This window comes from Centrocercus urophasianus, unplaced genomic scaffold (genome assembly GCF_019232065.1).
Source record: "Centrocercus urophasianus isolate 14NV4802_14NV808 unplaced genomic scaffold, USGS_Curo_1.0 seq_14, whole genome shotgun sequence".
Lineage (NCBI taxonomy): Eukaryota > Metazoa > Chordata > Aves > Galliformes > Phasianidae > Centrocercus > Centrocercus urophasianus.
In genome coordinates, this window is record NW_024884586.1 from 23,435,883 (window position 1) to 23,450,979 (window position 15,097).

At 34.2% G+C, this 15,097-nt stretch overlaps 1 protein-coding gene across 1 annotated transcript in view; it reads right to left on the reverse strand.

Annotated features, from left to right (window-relative positions):
- Positions 1-15,097, reverse strand: part of RYR3 (ryanodine receptor 3) — a 156,753-nt gene that overhangs the window by 8,076 nt on the left and 133,580 nt on the right. The window contains exons 89-97 of the mRNA XM_042813262.1: positions 13,631-14,949; positions 10,433-10,491; positions 9,847-10,015; positions 9,143-9,229; positions 8,196-8,393; positions 6,665-6,795; positions 2,295-2,337; positions 1,614-1,741; positions 800-860 (exon numbers count right to left, since the gene is read on the reverse strand). Coding sequence (XP_042669196.1) covers positions 800-860; positions 1,614-1,741; positions 2,295-2,337; positions 6,665-6,795; positions 8,196-8,393; positions 9,143-9,229; positions 9,847-10,015; positions 10,433-10,491; positions 13,631-14,949 — 2,195 coding nt within the window. The remainder of the gene's footprint in view (positions 1-799; positions 861-1,613; positions 1,742-2,294; positions 2,338-6,664; positions 6,796-8,195; positions 8,394-9,142; positions 9,230-9,846; positions 10,016-10,432; positions 10,492-13,630; positions 14,950-15,097) is intronic.

Consider the following 15,097-nt stretch of genomic DNA (forward strand, 5'->3'; position numbering starts at 1 on the left):
CAGTGTTTTCAGCATATATGTTATGAGCACTGAAATCCCCTACCTTAAAACTGTTTTGGTTAGGGAGCTTGTTACACAGCACTTAAAGTTTTAAGACCGATTCTAAAGGAGGCAAAATGCATTATATTATTTTTAAGGCATTTCACTATTTTTAAGTCTCAAGATGCCCAGAAGACATATGGTCCACTGTACAGCTTATTCTTAGTGAGTAGTGAATCTGAACGCAGTTTGACATGAAAGAAAATATCTTGTTTGTAAACAGTAGGTCAGCGTACTTTTAGTGCATATTGAATTTATGCTTCAGTTTATTCTCCTTGGTTTCCTATTTGCTTGGGCAGTCTCAAAGAGATGCAAAAAAGAATACTGACAAAAAAGGGTATTTTAATGTAAGTTTGAGGCTTTCAGAGAAGGCATGAAAGCAGAGAATTAACCAAACATACCAAGCAAATTCAAGAATAAAAAAGGGTAAGTTTCCATGTACTGTGTTTGATCTGAGAAAGGGCACCTTTGGTTGCTAATATGATTTATACACAATTAAATGAATGTACCTTTTAACTTCCCAAATGCTAGCATTGTGTTAAGGGTGAATAAGTATTTATTTCCCTTTGGAATCAAATAGAAAATGCTAATGCAAAGCCATTTGCTTCAAGGCAAAACAGAAAAACTATTTTAAAAATGGCTCTGTAATTCAATACTACTTGCGTAGAATATATTTGTTTAATATAAAAACAGGTAGTGGAAGACATACATTCACATTTAGAGTAAATCAAAGAATATTCTTCTAGGTTAACATACTTACATTATCAGTGAAAACAACACCAAGCTTCCAAATGTGGTACTTTGTATCAATGGAACTTAACCTAGGAAATACCAGATTTGAAATGCATTAAGTGTCAAAATGAAGTACTAAATTCTCCAAGTAACAAACTGTGTTAGCACTTCACATGCATGTAGTTAAAGCTGGTGATGTGTATTTGCTGTTTATTATCTGGGCTTTTTAGATGCTTCATTTTTCAGAGAGAATTCTTTAAGTCTTGGCACCCATGCAGAGTTTCTAACATCTGTAATTGGTGGAATGATTTCACTAGAATTGACGCTGGCCTATTCCAGACTTAAAAATATGCGTTAAAAGTAATGAAATATGGATCCTACCTGTTTTAAATTTAAATGGCAGGTGTTCTCTCTAGTGTAAAATGTTATATTACCAAAAGGAAAGTTAATAATTTTTTCAGTAACTACTAGAAAATAACTGCTGAGCAGAAATCCTTTTTCATGTCTTAAAGAATCCAAAATCATCAGTGAAATGTGACTGGGCTACTTTCAATCACTTGGCTTCCTGACTTTATCAACTATAGAATAGATATCTCTGAATTTTGTCTAGATATCTGACATCTAGATACTTGTTGTCAATACTTTTTCTTCCTTTTGGTAAGCTTTTTTTGTGTGTCTTAAAACATATTTGCTGATTTTAATTCTTCACAAGAAAGACTTATCCATTTGAATTTTCCATACAGAGGAAAACATCACTACAATTTCCATATAAAATCCATTTTTATCTTTGAAATGGAAGCTATAACAACATACAGTTTGTCCATAAAGCTCTGAAGTCATACCATGATACAAGAGAAGCTGCTTCTAGTTCGCTTTCTTCTACTGGACTAAAATCAAGGGCATTTTTGTCCAAACCCAAAAGTTCTGCTATACGCTCTGCTCCGTACAAGTCTCCATACTTGTTAATAACCTAAAAGTGCAAGGAAAGAGGCTTTTGGTCTGAGACTTTGGTAATTATTACCTTAAACAAGTAGCTGTTAGAAATTAAAAAAAAAATTAAAAATAAAAATTAAAAAAAAGGGAAACAAAAAATGTGAGCTTCTACAAACAACAACAAAAAAACCCCACTCTTTTACAATTAATGTTACTTGAACAGTGAGAACTCCCAAGAGGACCACAGATAGGTAGGGAGCATATGAAAGAAAAATAGAAGCATTAAATGCCATTATCTAAAAGCTTCAGTATAATTTACCATCGTTTAAGCTGACATGTTTTTCCTTTTTTAAGCAACGAGTGGGCTTTATCTCCTAAAGATGACAACGGCTGTAAAATGGACCTAGATGGCTGATTGACAGCACAAAGTTACTGAGTGCGTTTGACTCTAGGAACTGAACCAAAACAGCATTCTTTCTCCCTCCTTCCTCCACATAAACTAGAACTACCTGTGGTAAATCTGTCAGTGAACAATAGTGACTTCACAAAACAAATTTCAGTTCTCAATTGTTTATGTATGAAAAGCTCACCTTTCGTTTTACAAATTTATCCCAGTAATTGTTAGGAAATGACCTGCATAGATAAGGAAAAGTTTTCAAGTTATCCAGCTTCTTATAGAAAAGAAAAAACAACAAAAATTCACAGTCACTGCAGATTCTGGTACAATTTCATTCATTCACACTTTGAATTAGGAAAACAATTTCTTTTGGTATGGACAACACCTATCAGGACAGTCTCTTTGAAATAGTAGTCACTGCATATTTTTTCTCTCTTTTTTTTCTGTAGTTACAAATGTGATTTGCTACAAAAAAAGCTACATGCATGAAAAAAAAATCAGTGGTCATCTCATTCTCAGGTGTTATATTGTTTTACAGGGTCTGAATTTTCATAACAAAACTAGGTAAAGCTATACGTTCAGCTGAGAGGTTTTTCCAGCCTCTGTTTCTGAACAGCCATATTCTTCCTGGTAATTACAAGAAAAGCATACAAAAGAGAAAGAAATGGAGCAGTAAACTGCAAGCATGTTAGGTGTCATTCTTGAAAACTCCCTGCTTTTTTTTCAGAGTAGTGGGCAACCATGATGCTTCAGTAAGCAACTGGTTTTATCTAGGAGGTCTATGACAGACACTAAGAAATACAACAGCTGTTACCTACAAGAGAAAATGCTTTATGCTATCAGTGAAGTTTCCTTATCCTACAATTTGATCATAAAAATACTGTTCTTGAACTTAATACCAGTGGAGCTGCTATTCTTAAGCACTTCTTCATTCTGACAATCTTACTATATTTTATGTAGGTTTTTCTCTCTCAATTTCCTGGATGTTGCAGGAAACAATGTTGAGTTGCAGCTGTCAGACTGATAACTGTGGAAGAGGTAGGTTAGAAGCTTTTTTGCTGCTCAACAGAATGAAATCTAATACAGCCAAGTAAAGAAAAAAAAAAAAAAAAACCAACAAAATAACTCTTCAAGCTAAAGGACAATACTGATAAAATAAAGCTAGTTTTAAGATTGCAAGACTGAGTTCCTCCAACGCTGGTCCACTGTGAGTTTAGGAAAGCTTCCCAGCTACTACATGTTCAATTTTTGATTTTTCCAGACTGAATTTCTGAATGAAATTATTCCAAATGGACACTTTAGATAAATAGTTTCAGTAACTCAGCTGATATATTCTGGTTCAATCCTCTATACTGTTAATTACTTCTTTCTTTGATTTCTTATGCTTGTAAGCCAAGTTTGTCTCTATTGGAGTTTGTATGTATGTCTTTTACTGCAAAATGCAGCTCTGTTGCATTTAAAAGGGTATCCTGTCTTTTAAAATACTTTTTTAACTTATAAAAAGCACATCTCAGCATATTCATAGCAGCATGTACCCTCCAGCAGTGGGAACCTGATGATATAGTCATTAAACCTTATGAGTTAGTTCCCATCAGAAGGAACACTTTGTCAGCTTACGTTTAGCCTTAATCTTTCATTTAACTTAACTAGATAGTGCAGCATGCTGAGAACAGGCTGTACAGCATGTCAGTTGGAGTAAGCTGGCAACATATCATCTTATTAATTAATTTATGCTTATTTTTGCTGAGGACATGCTGGCTGGGTGTCTAGATAGCTTGCTCTCAATAGTTATAGGTTGAAAATGAGGCAAGAGCTCTTAGTTACCCAATAGAGAAACCATAGTTTCCACCATCACTAAAATTGCATTTGCTAAATTCAAGAGCATTCTCTTAGCCCTTGAGGCCATAGTGATCTATGAAGGTGTTATTTTTAGTAACAGATTCAACATGGAAGTCAGCTCTCTGAGAGAGATTATATGCTCATGTCAGGAGTAAAAGTGCGTGTGGCTTGGGTGCTCTAAGCCAGATCTAATCTCTGTTTTCAGTCTGTGTTTAGAATTTTTCTTTTGTACTTCCTCTGATTTTTCTGCTTGTGCCTTTTCACCAGTCAGCTTGATACAGCACTTTTGAAACTACGTTTCCCTTTGTTTTGGAATCCTCTGCTATCTTCTTTTCAATGGGGCCTGAGCTTGTGCCACTACTGGCTTAAAGGCATAACAAGGATCAGAAGAATAATGAACTGAGAGTCTTCCACTCATTCATGTTCAGGAGCTTCATAAATCAAAGAAGATATGTAGATATTATATATTCTGCAAAATTTATCTTGATAAAAAGCAGCTTAATTAACTCTGCAACAGTGACAGAAAATGAGGCTGGCTCAATACATCAGTATTGCTAAAGAAACAGATGACAAGATTTTTGCCACTTCAGTGGGCATTATCTGTTTCACTTAGCAAATTAGTAAGTCTGGCTAGGTCAAAACATATGGGATTAAAAGATAATGATTGCTGTGTTTTGGACTCTCCAGAGCAGCTACGCAGAAGAAAATATGAATGATTATTGCATTTTCATTCCCATGTCTTTGAAACTGGTCACATGCCAGCATGAACAGGGCCTATAATGCAAATTAGTTTCTTCTAGGAAGTCAGCCAAAAACATTTTACAACAGAGGTCCTAAGAGAATGTCAAGTCCAGGGTACCCGGCAAGGTGTAAGACTAAGAGAACCTACTTAACTGACTGATCTCTGTGTCCACATTATCTAGACACACTTCTAAAAGCACTGTCAATTTGAAATTGCTTGCAACAGCTTTTTCCTCATGGCTAGGTTTGTATCTGTAATGTTTTGCAGATGTATTGTGGTTCCACTGCCTCATATCAATCTATTATTTCATTGACTTCCCTGTACTTCCCATTACTTCAGATGTTTGAACTTTGCAGAAGGCTTCTCTGTATTTTTACAAAGATACTGAGTTGAAAATATTAAGACTGTCCTTGGAAAAGTATCAGTAGAACAGATAAGAGTTACACTGTTAGAATTCTCTACCACTCTCTATATTTCGACTGAATCAGGAGTGAGAAAGAAAAGATTCTCTGAAAAGGCCGGATGTTTTACTCCTGCCTGTTGGAGACAAGGACCCTAAAAATTATTAAATTATTATTATTAAAAAAAAAATAAACACAGAATTAGCAAACCAGTCTAGGATACTGAATTCAGATATGGCTGACAAACTTTTTCTGAGAATCTTTCTAAACTTTTTCTGAGAGCTGAGAAGCAATTGTATTTTTTTTACTACTGCTTATTTTGATTTTCTACGATTCAGCTGTCTCCACGCAGAAAATCACTCTGGATTTAACAATATTTTGTCACCATTGAAAAATATTATTATAATCAAGTGACCTTATATTGTAGTCTAAATTTCAAGCTAAAATAAATGAAAAATTCTTAATTCTCTGTAGGAAAATACTGCGTTCAAGAATTTTGGATAATATGGAAACTGTAAATTTAATCAGAGTACAATGGTGCTATTTATTACGTACAAAAATATTGTATGTCTGATAAGATGGATATTTGGGCAGTTAGACAGCATAGTGTAACTGATACACTGAGTTGGTGATTTTTGCTATCTTGTTTTTATCAAATACTTATTTATGCCTCCATACATGTTAGTAAAAACTGCATCATAGCTTTTCTAATGTGTGCCAAATTGATGGAACGTATTTATGCATTTTTTTGGTGAAAGATTAAAACCAACTATTTACCCACATTTTTGGTTATTATTAATTTGCCCAAGGGCTAATGACTGTTGCTTATAGAATTATCTTTAAATAAAAGCTCTAAAATTATCTCTTCAAATTAAATTGTGCTGGGTTTACTTAGAAATAACCTGTTTGACAGCATTTTGTTATGGCAATTTAGATTGAATCATGTATCCAGCTATTTTGGTTAAACAGCATCTGAAGTAAGGAAAGAAAATCAAGGTGGCCTCTCAGACCACTACTGCTCAGCAGGAAGAGCCTGCTGACATTTTTCTTTCTCTTGCCTGCAGTTTTATCATCCACATACAGAATGGCAGGTGAGTCTCCTAGAATCAGCATATGACTACTGTAGTATTTGCTAATGCATAGAACCCGACAGTTACGCCTGTTGGGCCTACTCAAATTCTGCAATTTCTATTTTACACTTAAGTTTAATTTCCTTGTCACTTATAAATTTTGTTAGCAAAAAATGGGAAAAAAGATGCAGGAGAGAATAATGCTACAGAGAATGAATACGAAATTGAGGCAGGGGAAATTCTCAATAGTGACTAACTTGTAAAATGTCTTAGGGAGAGAGATTATGAGAAAAGATGCACAATTCTTGCAAATAATGAAAAGGCAGATTTCAAATTAGAATCCACTACTATAGTATCTAATACAGAGTGAAAAACGCCTTTCTTTTAGACGGAGTAGGTGTTCATGAACAGGTTAGGTTCTATATCAGTGGCTTAATAAACTACTATATATATATATATATATAATATGTATATATAAACAATTCATATTTATACACTTAATTTTACATACGGTGTGTTTATAACCAGGCGATCCCATTGTCCTTTAATATCATCTTCAGATGGTTGTTCAGTTATGTATAATCCATCAAATTCCAGCTTCCTAGCTACCTCCTTCTCTCTCTTAAACACAACCAAAGGGACCTATGAAAATGACAGTGGACATCTTGGTTAAGGTTTACATATTGCTGGAAACTGTAATGGCCTATCTACATCGTACTCTATACTACTACTATATATATATACTATATATATATACTACTATATAAACCCAAACAATTCTGACAACTAGAGACAACAATCAGAGATGTGACTGAGGTGTTCTCATGCCAGTGATAGTGTTGATTTCTGTTACTGATAATCAAGTTCTTCCTAGCAGCTCTTAGAATATCATGAATAATATACATATGTATTCATACTAAATAATGAAATTAAACTTAAAACATAAAACAAGATTCAAGACACCGCTGCATTCACTATCTTGATTTTGTAATTCTGTTGACAGCTGACAGTCCTGCTGTTCTGCGGTGGAAATATTAACGCAGTATGACTTTGAACTCCAAAATGAGCAAGTCAAAAATAAGAAGAGGGACAAGGAACTAAGAAAGATGGATTGCCTTGGTGAGCTAGAATAGTTTGTTTCATTTGATTTTCTTCATAACCTGACATAAAGCAAGCTTGCGGTTACACCCAAAAATTCAAATTAGAGACTGCTAGAAGTATTACTGCCTTTCTTCTCCCAGGCTAATTCTTTGCATTACCCCTAAACAGAGGGTTTGATTAGCGTAGACAAAAAATTGGTTACCATTTAAACATAAAACCAAGGACTCTCAACTCTGAATGGTTTAAATGCTACAGTATTGCCTTATTGCCTAGTAACACTCAATTACCTATAGGTACCGAGGTGAGAACTAAGTACCCACACAGCTTCTTACTCACTGTGCCCCACTCCTAGTGGAACAGTAAGAGTGCAAGAAAACTTGTCTCGAGTCAAAAACAGTTTAAAGAGAAGAAAAACAAAGTGATGTAAAGGCAGCCACTCCCCACTTTCCACAAGCAAATTAATGCCAAACAACAGCCACCTTGGAAAAGAAGTTCTTCTACCAAGCCCAGCTTTTCTTATCATGCAAAACACTACATGGTATAAAACAGCTGCCTGGCCAGTTGGGTTAGCTCTCCTAGTTGTGCTTCCTCCCAGTGTCTGGTCACTCCCAGCATAGTCACTGGGGGTCACATGGAGTGGGTAACAAAGACAGAATGTTCACAGAGCACAAGCACTGCTCAGCAATAACCAAAAGTTGGATGCTACCAACATTGTCTCAGACTCAAATCCAAACACACACTGTGATATGTAAAAAGTTAATTCTATCCCTGCCAGACCTCGTATGTGAGGAAAGCTTGGTGTCATAGAACAGTTTTGGTTGCATCTACATATTAATTTGAAAAGAAGTAGATAAAACAGGTATTTTAATCTCAGCTCCAAAAATCACTTTGGAACTACATGCTTTACCAAATGTAGACTAGTAATAAGATTGAGAACTTGCCTTTAAGCAATAGTATCCAATCACACAGACAAAGGAGATGATAGTATGAATAACTGCCAGTGCTCTGAGAGTGGGTGCCATGTAACCTGTACTTTCTTCCAAAACAAAAAATACCATTCCTTCCTCCTCTTCCTCTTCTTCAAAAGAGTTCCAGAGATTAGAGTCTTCTTCCACTTCATCAAGTGGCTCTTCTGTCACCTAAGAGAAATTTAAGCACACTGAATACACACAGTAAACTTAAAAGCTTTTCCTTTATCATACTGACAAATCCCTAAGTTCTACCTAATAACTGATGTATCTAAAGCCTGCCCTTGTGAAGCTAGTAGATAAGACCATTAGCTTTGAACAGTAACATCAGTTCATTTTCACAGCCGAATTCTCTATGTAATCTCATTTCACTGAAAAGAAAATCCAGGAAAAGCAAGTACAGGTATATGACAATTTACAATTATCTGGCAATATCTGATTCTAAAATTATGTACAAAGTATTTCCTGGGGGAAAAAAAATAACTGTAGTCAGTAGGACTTCTTAGAAAAGGGGAAAATGTAATAGCTGATTATAGTTAAGCCTCTCTGTATCCTTAGAACAAATAAGATTTAAAAAAAAAAGAAAAAAAGAATTACTTTAGTTGGATTTTAAATTTCCAGTGTCAAAATAAACAAAGGAAACATAAACAGACTTAGGCAAATAAATAAAAAATGCCTAGAAACACAAATTCAGCTTGTCTTTTCATTCATCCCAAGTGAAGTAAAACCAAAACAAGTTTCACATCACAAATTTTAGATATGAAGCTTAAGATATTATTTTAACTTCTTCATAGCTAAATGCATTTAGTTTGTGTTTGAAAGAACTGTAATACTTGTTTTATTAAAACAGCCCTAAAGCCAACATTAAATACTCCTCTGGAAGTAACTGAAAACATTTAAAGAATAATGCAAAAGCTTACCTTGTAAAATAGCAGAATAAAGTTGATGGCAAATGCAACAAATAGAGCAAGAAACCGTAAGTTATAAAAGTTCCTTGCCAGGTAGTGCTGTAAATAAAGTGGAAAAACAAAACAAATTAGTGATAGTCTTCAGATAACATCAAAATGAGAAAGGTAAGCATTAAGGTTTCTAAGAATGTAAATACATAATTGTGCTGCCCTCATATGCCAGTTAAAATAAGCAGTGCATTTCTTGGCAGTCTGTTCTCCCATTTAATGGTAAAATAATGGGCATAGAATTGCAATAAGAAGACAAATAGAAACTGTATAGGAGGAAATCTTCAAGAGAAGTGCTGGAATAAACTACATGGGAAGTTTTCAGAGTTCTTAATTTGATATTTGTAAGAACAAATAAGGTGCCGTAGAACTATGGGCACTCCCTGTTCAAGAAAGTAGAATAAAAGATTCTAGAAACTAGATCACAGAAAACAGACTTCCTAAAAAGGAGCTTAGGAGGTTACCTAATCTGTCCTGTTAAGCACACACATATATATTCTTGCTATGTATATAATTCTACAAAGTATTACAAAAAATGAGAAGTAAATCAATACAGACAGTCTTTTGAAAACTTAGGCCTATGTTTCTGTTACAGTTTCTCCCTTAGAATTCAATTGAACATTCTATTATATGAACAACTGTTGAATAGAATTTAAGAAAAAACTTACAAGCATTTTTGTTTGATATATTTCCAAAGCTTTGAAGAAATTAGCCATAACAGCCACAGGTTTCTCAATTTTTTGTCCATGCCTTCGCTTCTTTTTCTTTGTTTTTCCCTCTTCTGGCTGCTCAGACTGTTCTTCCTTTGCTTTATCCTGTTTCTCACCATCTTCCATGCTAGAAGAAAAATCAGCTAAGTAAGCCCTGATGAACTTCTGCACTATAAATGCGTTAATTTAGAAGGAATCCGAATTCAGAACGTTTGGTTTTAAATGCAAATTAGTTTTGAAACTGCTACACGTTATTGTCTTGTAGTATTGACAAGCTGCAGACTTTTCTTCAGGACTGCTGCTCATTTCTTAAACGATTTTTTTGTTTGTTTTTTTTAAAGACAATGACCATGAACTTATATGTGCAGAATTGTCAAATTCTGCCTAAAAGTTTGTGTTAGAATTTTGTTGTCCACTGGGATGTACTGCTACCTCTTAGAGACTGCGCCGCTATTCAAAATATTGCTTAGATTCATTATGGCAAAGTTATCTAATATTAGGAAGTAGCAAGGATTTAAAGAGGAATTGTGTAAAGATAACTCACTCTGCCTTCTCAGCTTCCACTTTTCTTTCTGCTTCAGCTTCTTTTGCAGTTTCAGGTGTCTGTGAAAAACATTAACTGTCAAAATGAACCCTCTCACATAAATTTTTGATAACATTATTGACTGTTTTCTAAGAAATTAAATAATTGCCACACTGCATCTTTTATAGCAGTTTACTCTTGTAAAGACTTCGATTTCGTTTAGACAGTTCAGACAAGACTTTTAACTGTGAATGCTTTATATCTTCTTTTGATAAATTTTTTAAACAGTGTTATCAATACTGTAACTAGTACAGATAACTGAACAACCTAATTACTCACTCTTATCAGATGATGAAGGTAAGTAACAACATCCAGACTATACCCTGAAATATAAAATTCACTCACAAAGACTCAGTGCAGCTACTGGTTGTGCAAAAAATCAGTTTGCCTCTTTCCAAGTACAAAATGAAGAATAATGTACTGTGTCAGTGACAGCATCAAAAATCTGAAAAAGACCTGTGTAATTTTTAGGCATTGCAAAACTCAATGACTGTCAAAATCAACTAGTGCAACTGGAATCTGACAAAAACCTAAACTACTTTGATGTATGCAGTGTATCTTCTCAAACTATTTGTATTAGTTGGATAGATGATCCACTAAAATTGCACATCTCACAATCATTTAAGCATATGTTTTAAACAGCCTCTTCACATAAGGAAAAACCAATGCACAATTTTACAATTTTGTTAACTGCAAGAGAGAAGCTAGGGCCCAAATTTCAAACATCCTTACACTCAGCGTTGCCAGACCAAAGTAAGTTCATTTCAAAAGCAGTTCAAGTATCTAAGCTTCACTGAAAAGGCTGAGATTCAGGATCTATATTTATGAAAAGAATCTAAATTGTTTAAATTTATTACCATACATTTTTGTAAAAAGCTGCCTTAGCTCTTACCCTTTTCTGTATTCTTTCAAAATGCTTAGTTGCCTACTGCTGAACTGTACATTTCTCATTCTTTTGCATAATTACATTACCTAAACTTTTTCATCACTGGTCATCTGCTCTTGTACAGATGTAGTGAAAGAATTTACTAAATAGATCTTGCCTCGCTCATTTCAATGCTCTTATGGAACCTCATCTAAGTACATGCAATGCAAGCATATATAACTCTTCCCCCCAATGAGGTTTCCTGAAGTTCTCAAGCTGATGAAGGATAATTCTGGGATCATTTGTTTGCTCCTGATTCTTCCAAGGGGGTAGGGTGGAGAAAGAATGAATAAATATTCTCTATCCCTCTATCATATGCTCTCTCAGTTGTCTTCTTTTCAGGCTGAAGAGCCTTAGCCTACTTGATTGCATACACAAGATTTGTTCCATAACTGTGATAATTTTTTCAATTTCCCTGAATCTATTTCAGTCCAACATATTCTTGTTGAAATGGGAGACTCCATTTTGCAAGGTGCTGGTTTATCTTGGGTACACTTGGCATAACAGTGCTCTGTGTTATAAATCCTTCAATTCTTTTCTTGATAATGCAGAACTTCAGTTTGCTTCTTTGACATGTGTTAATTGATGATTTCATTGATATAATATTTCTGTAGAACTGTAATGTAGTTCCAAGATTTCCTACTGAGTAGTTATGATAATGTCAAAATCCATAATTTTACATACAAAATCACATTTTTTTTCTCTCTTATGCACTATTTCACTGACTCGCATCTACTATTTTAAGGTTCTTCTAACTTCTCAGTTAGATCTTGATTTCATTGCCACAAGTAGCAAGATTTATCTGCAGTCTTAGCTTACTCTTCAAGTATTTCCATATTTGTGAACCTATGTGACTCTTAGCACAGGCTAATCAAACTTTTATGTAAAACCTAACTCCTATTTATCTTCACCATGATCACACAATTCCATAAGTTATTTTGTAGTTTTTCTAGCTAGATGGTAATGCCATTAATTGCTACACAACTGTTTTTTTTTTTTTTTCTTTGAGTATACAGACACAGATTTTTGTTTCTATCCATTTGTGTATCTTTTATTATTGTGAATGGTTGTGCAAGACATTCTGATGGGAATTCCCGATTTTTGCATTGCTGTTTCTTTTCTGAGTTTTAGTCAATATTTATGTAATACTGTTATTGCTCTAACTAGACTACTTAAACTTTGCATATGCACAATGTGAATAGAAATTTATTGTAATATAGACTGTGCAAAAAGTAATTTGGTAGAGTTCACTAAATAACATTAATGTAAAAGACAGCTAAGTTGGATAACTGAAGTCACATTGATAACTGAGAGTATCTCAATAAACAACGGACCATTTTATCAATACTTACAAAGAAATCTGGGAGAAATGTACAAATCAAAGAAAATAAATATTGATTGAAGAAAATTTAAAACTATTTACTCTGACCTAAAGTCCTTAAGTTAAAAGTAACATTTTTAGTATACACATTAAAATGAATGAATGAATAAATAAATAAGAAAATAAATCTTGGATTAAAACATTTGAATGAAGAGGGAATAATGAACTAAAAAGTTGTATAATGAAGGTTCTTCTTGGATATTTCTGGAAAGCATACTATAAATAGGTGGGTTAAATCCAATCAGAAGAAAGAAATATTTCAATAACAATTAGAAACAAATCTGAAATATAAACATCCCTCCTAATCTGACAAAAGCATTTGGGTTTTGATGTTTAGCTCAGGTCCATGTTTAAACAGAATTATAAAACAAATTCATCTCAGCAGAGGAACAGAATAAACTCTTAATAAGCAATAAAAAAAAGTATGAGAACACAATAAACACTGAAGTAAAAGTAAATTCAAGGAAAATTACTTCAAATAACAGGAAAAAGGCTATTTTATTGTATATGAGTAGTGTGTGACTACTACACAATATAAAGAAAAGAAGATAATTATATATTATGGTATTATATACTATATTATTATAATTATATATTGTATAATTATACCATTATTATTGAGAAAGTAAATTAAAAGGTAACTGAAGTATACTACAGTATAAAAAAGATGAGCATGCAGAACAAACAATAACACGATGAAAATTCTTTTCTTTAAGAGCAGAGATTATAAAATATCTTCTCATCCATAACATCAGTCAGTTAGTTTGCAAATAATTCAGTTGCGACTAGAAAAGCCAGTAATATAGATATATTAGTATTTCCTGGAAAGAAATACAAAATCTCCTTCACATACCTGTAATCCTTTTTTCTTACGAACACTGTTTTCCAGAGAAGACTGGATATCAGAACCGAGTATTTCTGCAATATCTCCAAGTCCAGCATCATGACCATGTTTTGAGCCACCTTCTTTCTTAGTAGGAATGCCAAAAATATCTGAAATTATGTCAGTTTCTCCCTTTTCACCCTTTACGAACTGCACAAGTTCATCTCTAATGCCATGCTCAGCACCTTCAGTTTTTTCTGTTTCTGTGACATCATCATGGATTCCAAACTGCGTTGGATCAGGCATGTCCCCTAGTATTTTAGTAACTTTAATGTTTTTGGCTCCTTCAACCAGTCCACCCCCAAATACAGTGCTCCAAAGAATCTGGAAAATTCCCCACACTATACTAAAGAACAGTTGGAACACCCCTACAACTAGGATCCAGAAAAAAGAGAAAAACACTTTCACCATCTCTTTTAGTGTCATCTTTCTGACTTTCCTGTACTGTTTCCTTAGGTTCTTCACAGTAACCATTTTTAAAAAGTTGGCTATGTTCTTCTTGACTGCAGTACAGGCCATTGCAAAAGCTGAAGGAGATTCCAGGGACTTTTCTTCCTCATCATCTCCAATATCCACAACATAGCAAGGCTCTTCTTCCTCTTCCTCAGGTCTCTCAGCTGAATCAGTCTCAGAGATTTGGGATGCTAACTGCATTTCAAAGATTGTGTCTTCACAGAAATTCACAAAGAGCTCCATTTTTTCTTGCTCTCCACCTTCATTTACAACATCAAATATGAATTGCCTTTTGGATTCCTTCACCTGTGGCTTCTCCCACTGCATTCTACTGGATTCACTGATTTCAAAGTAAACTCTTTCTATTTTCTTGGCTCCACCCATTATTTCAATACGGCCAAGGTATGGTTCAAAGTAATTAAGAACACTTTCTGCAGGTTCAAGTAAGCTCTGAAGGCGTGAGTCATTAGGCATATGCTCTGAAAGGTTTGTTAGCAAAACTGCTACATTAAAGCCAATATCTTTGGCTGGTTCATGGAATCTTTCTACAAAATCAACGTAGTTGAACATATCATTTTCATCAGCTTCTGTACATGACAGCAGGAATTCAATCTCTGATTGTATATATTGTTTTTGAGCCTCCATTGACTTCTGGAAATCCTTCTTTGAAATGATGCCCTTACCATCTGGGTCATGCTCTTTGAAAGCATCCGAGTTAGTTAAATCTTTTAATTTGAGAAACATGTCAAAAAACTTCAAGATCAATTCTACGTTGCTAGATGATTCTACAAGCGTATCGACCATTTGTTTTCCAATCGTTCCATTTACAACGTTACCTAAGTAGTGTTAAAACAATGAGTTATTTGATGCCTCTGTATTTTAAATAAAGGAACTTCATATTCACACTGAGAACTGAACCAAAACCTCTATTTCTGTATTTCATAATTTTTTTTCCAACATGCTTGTCTGCAGAAGACCTCTTTT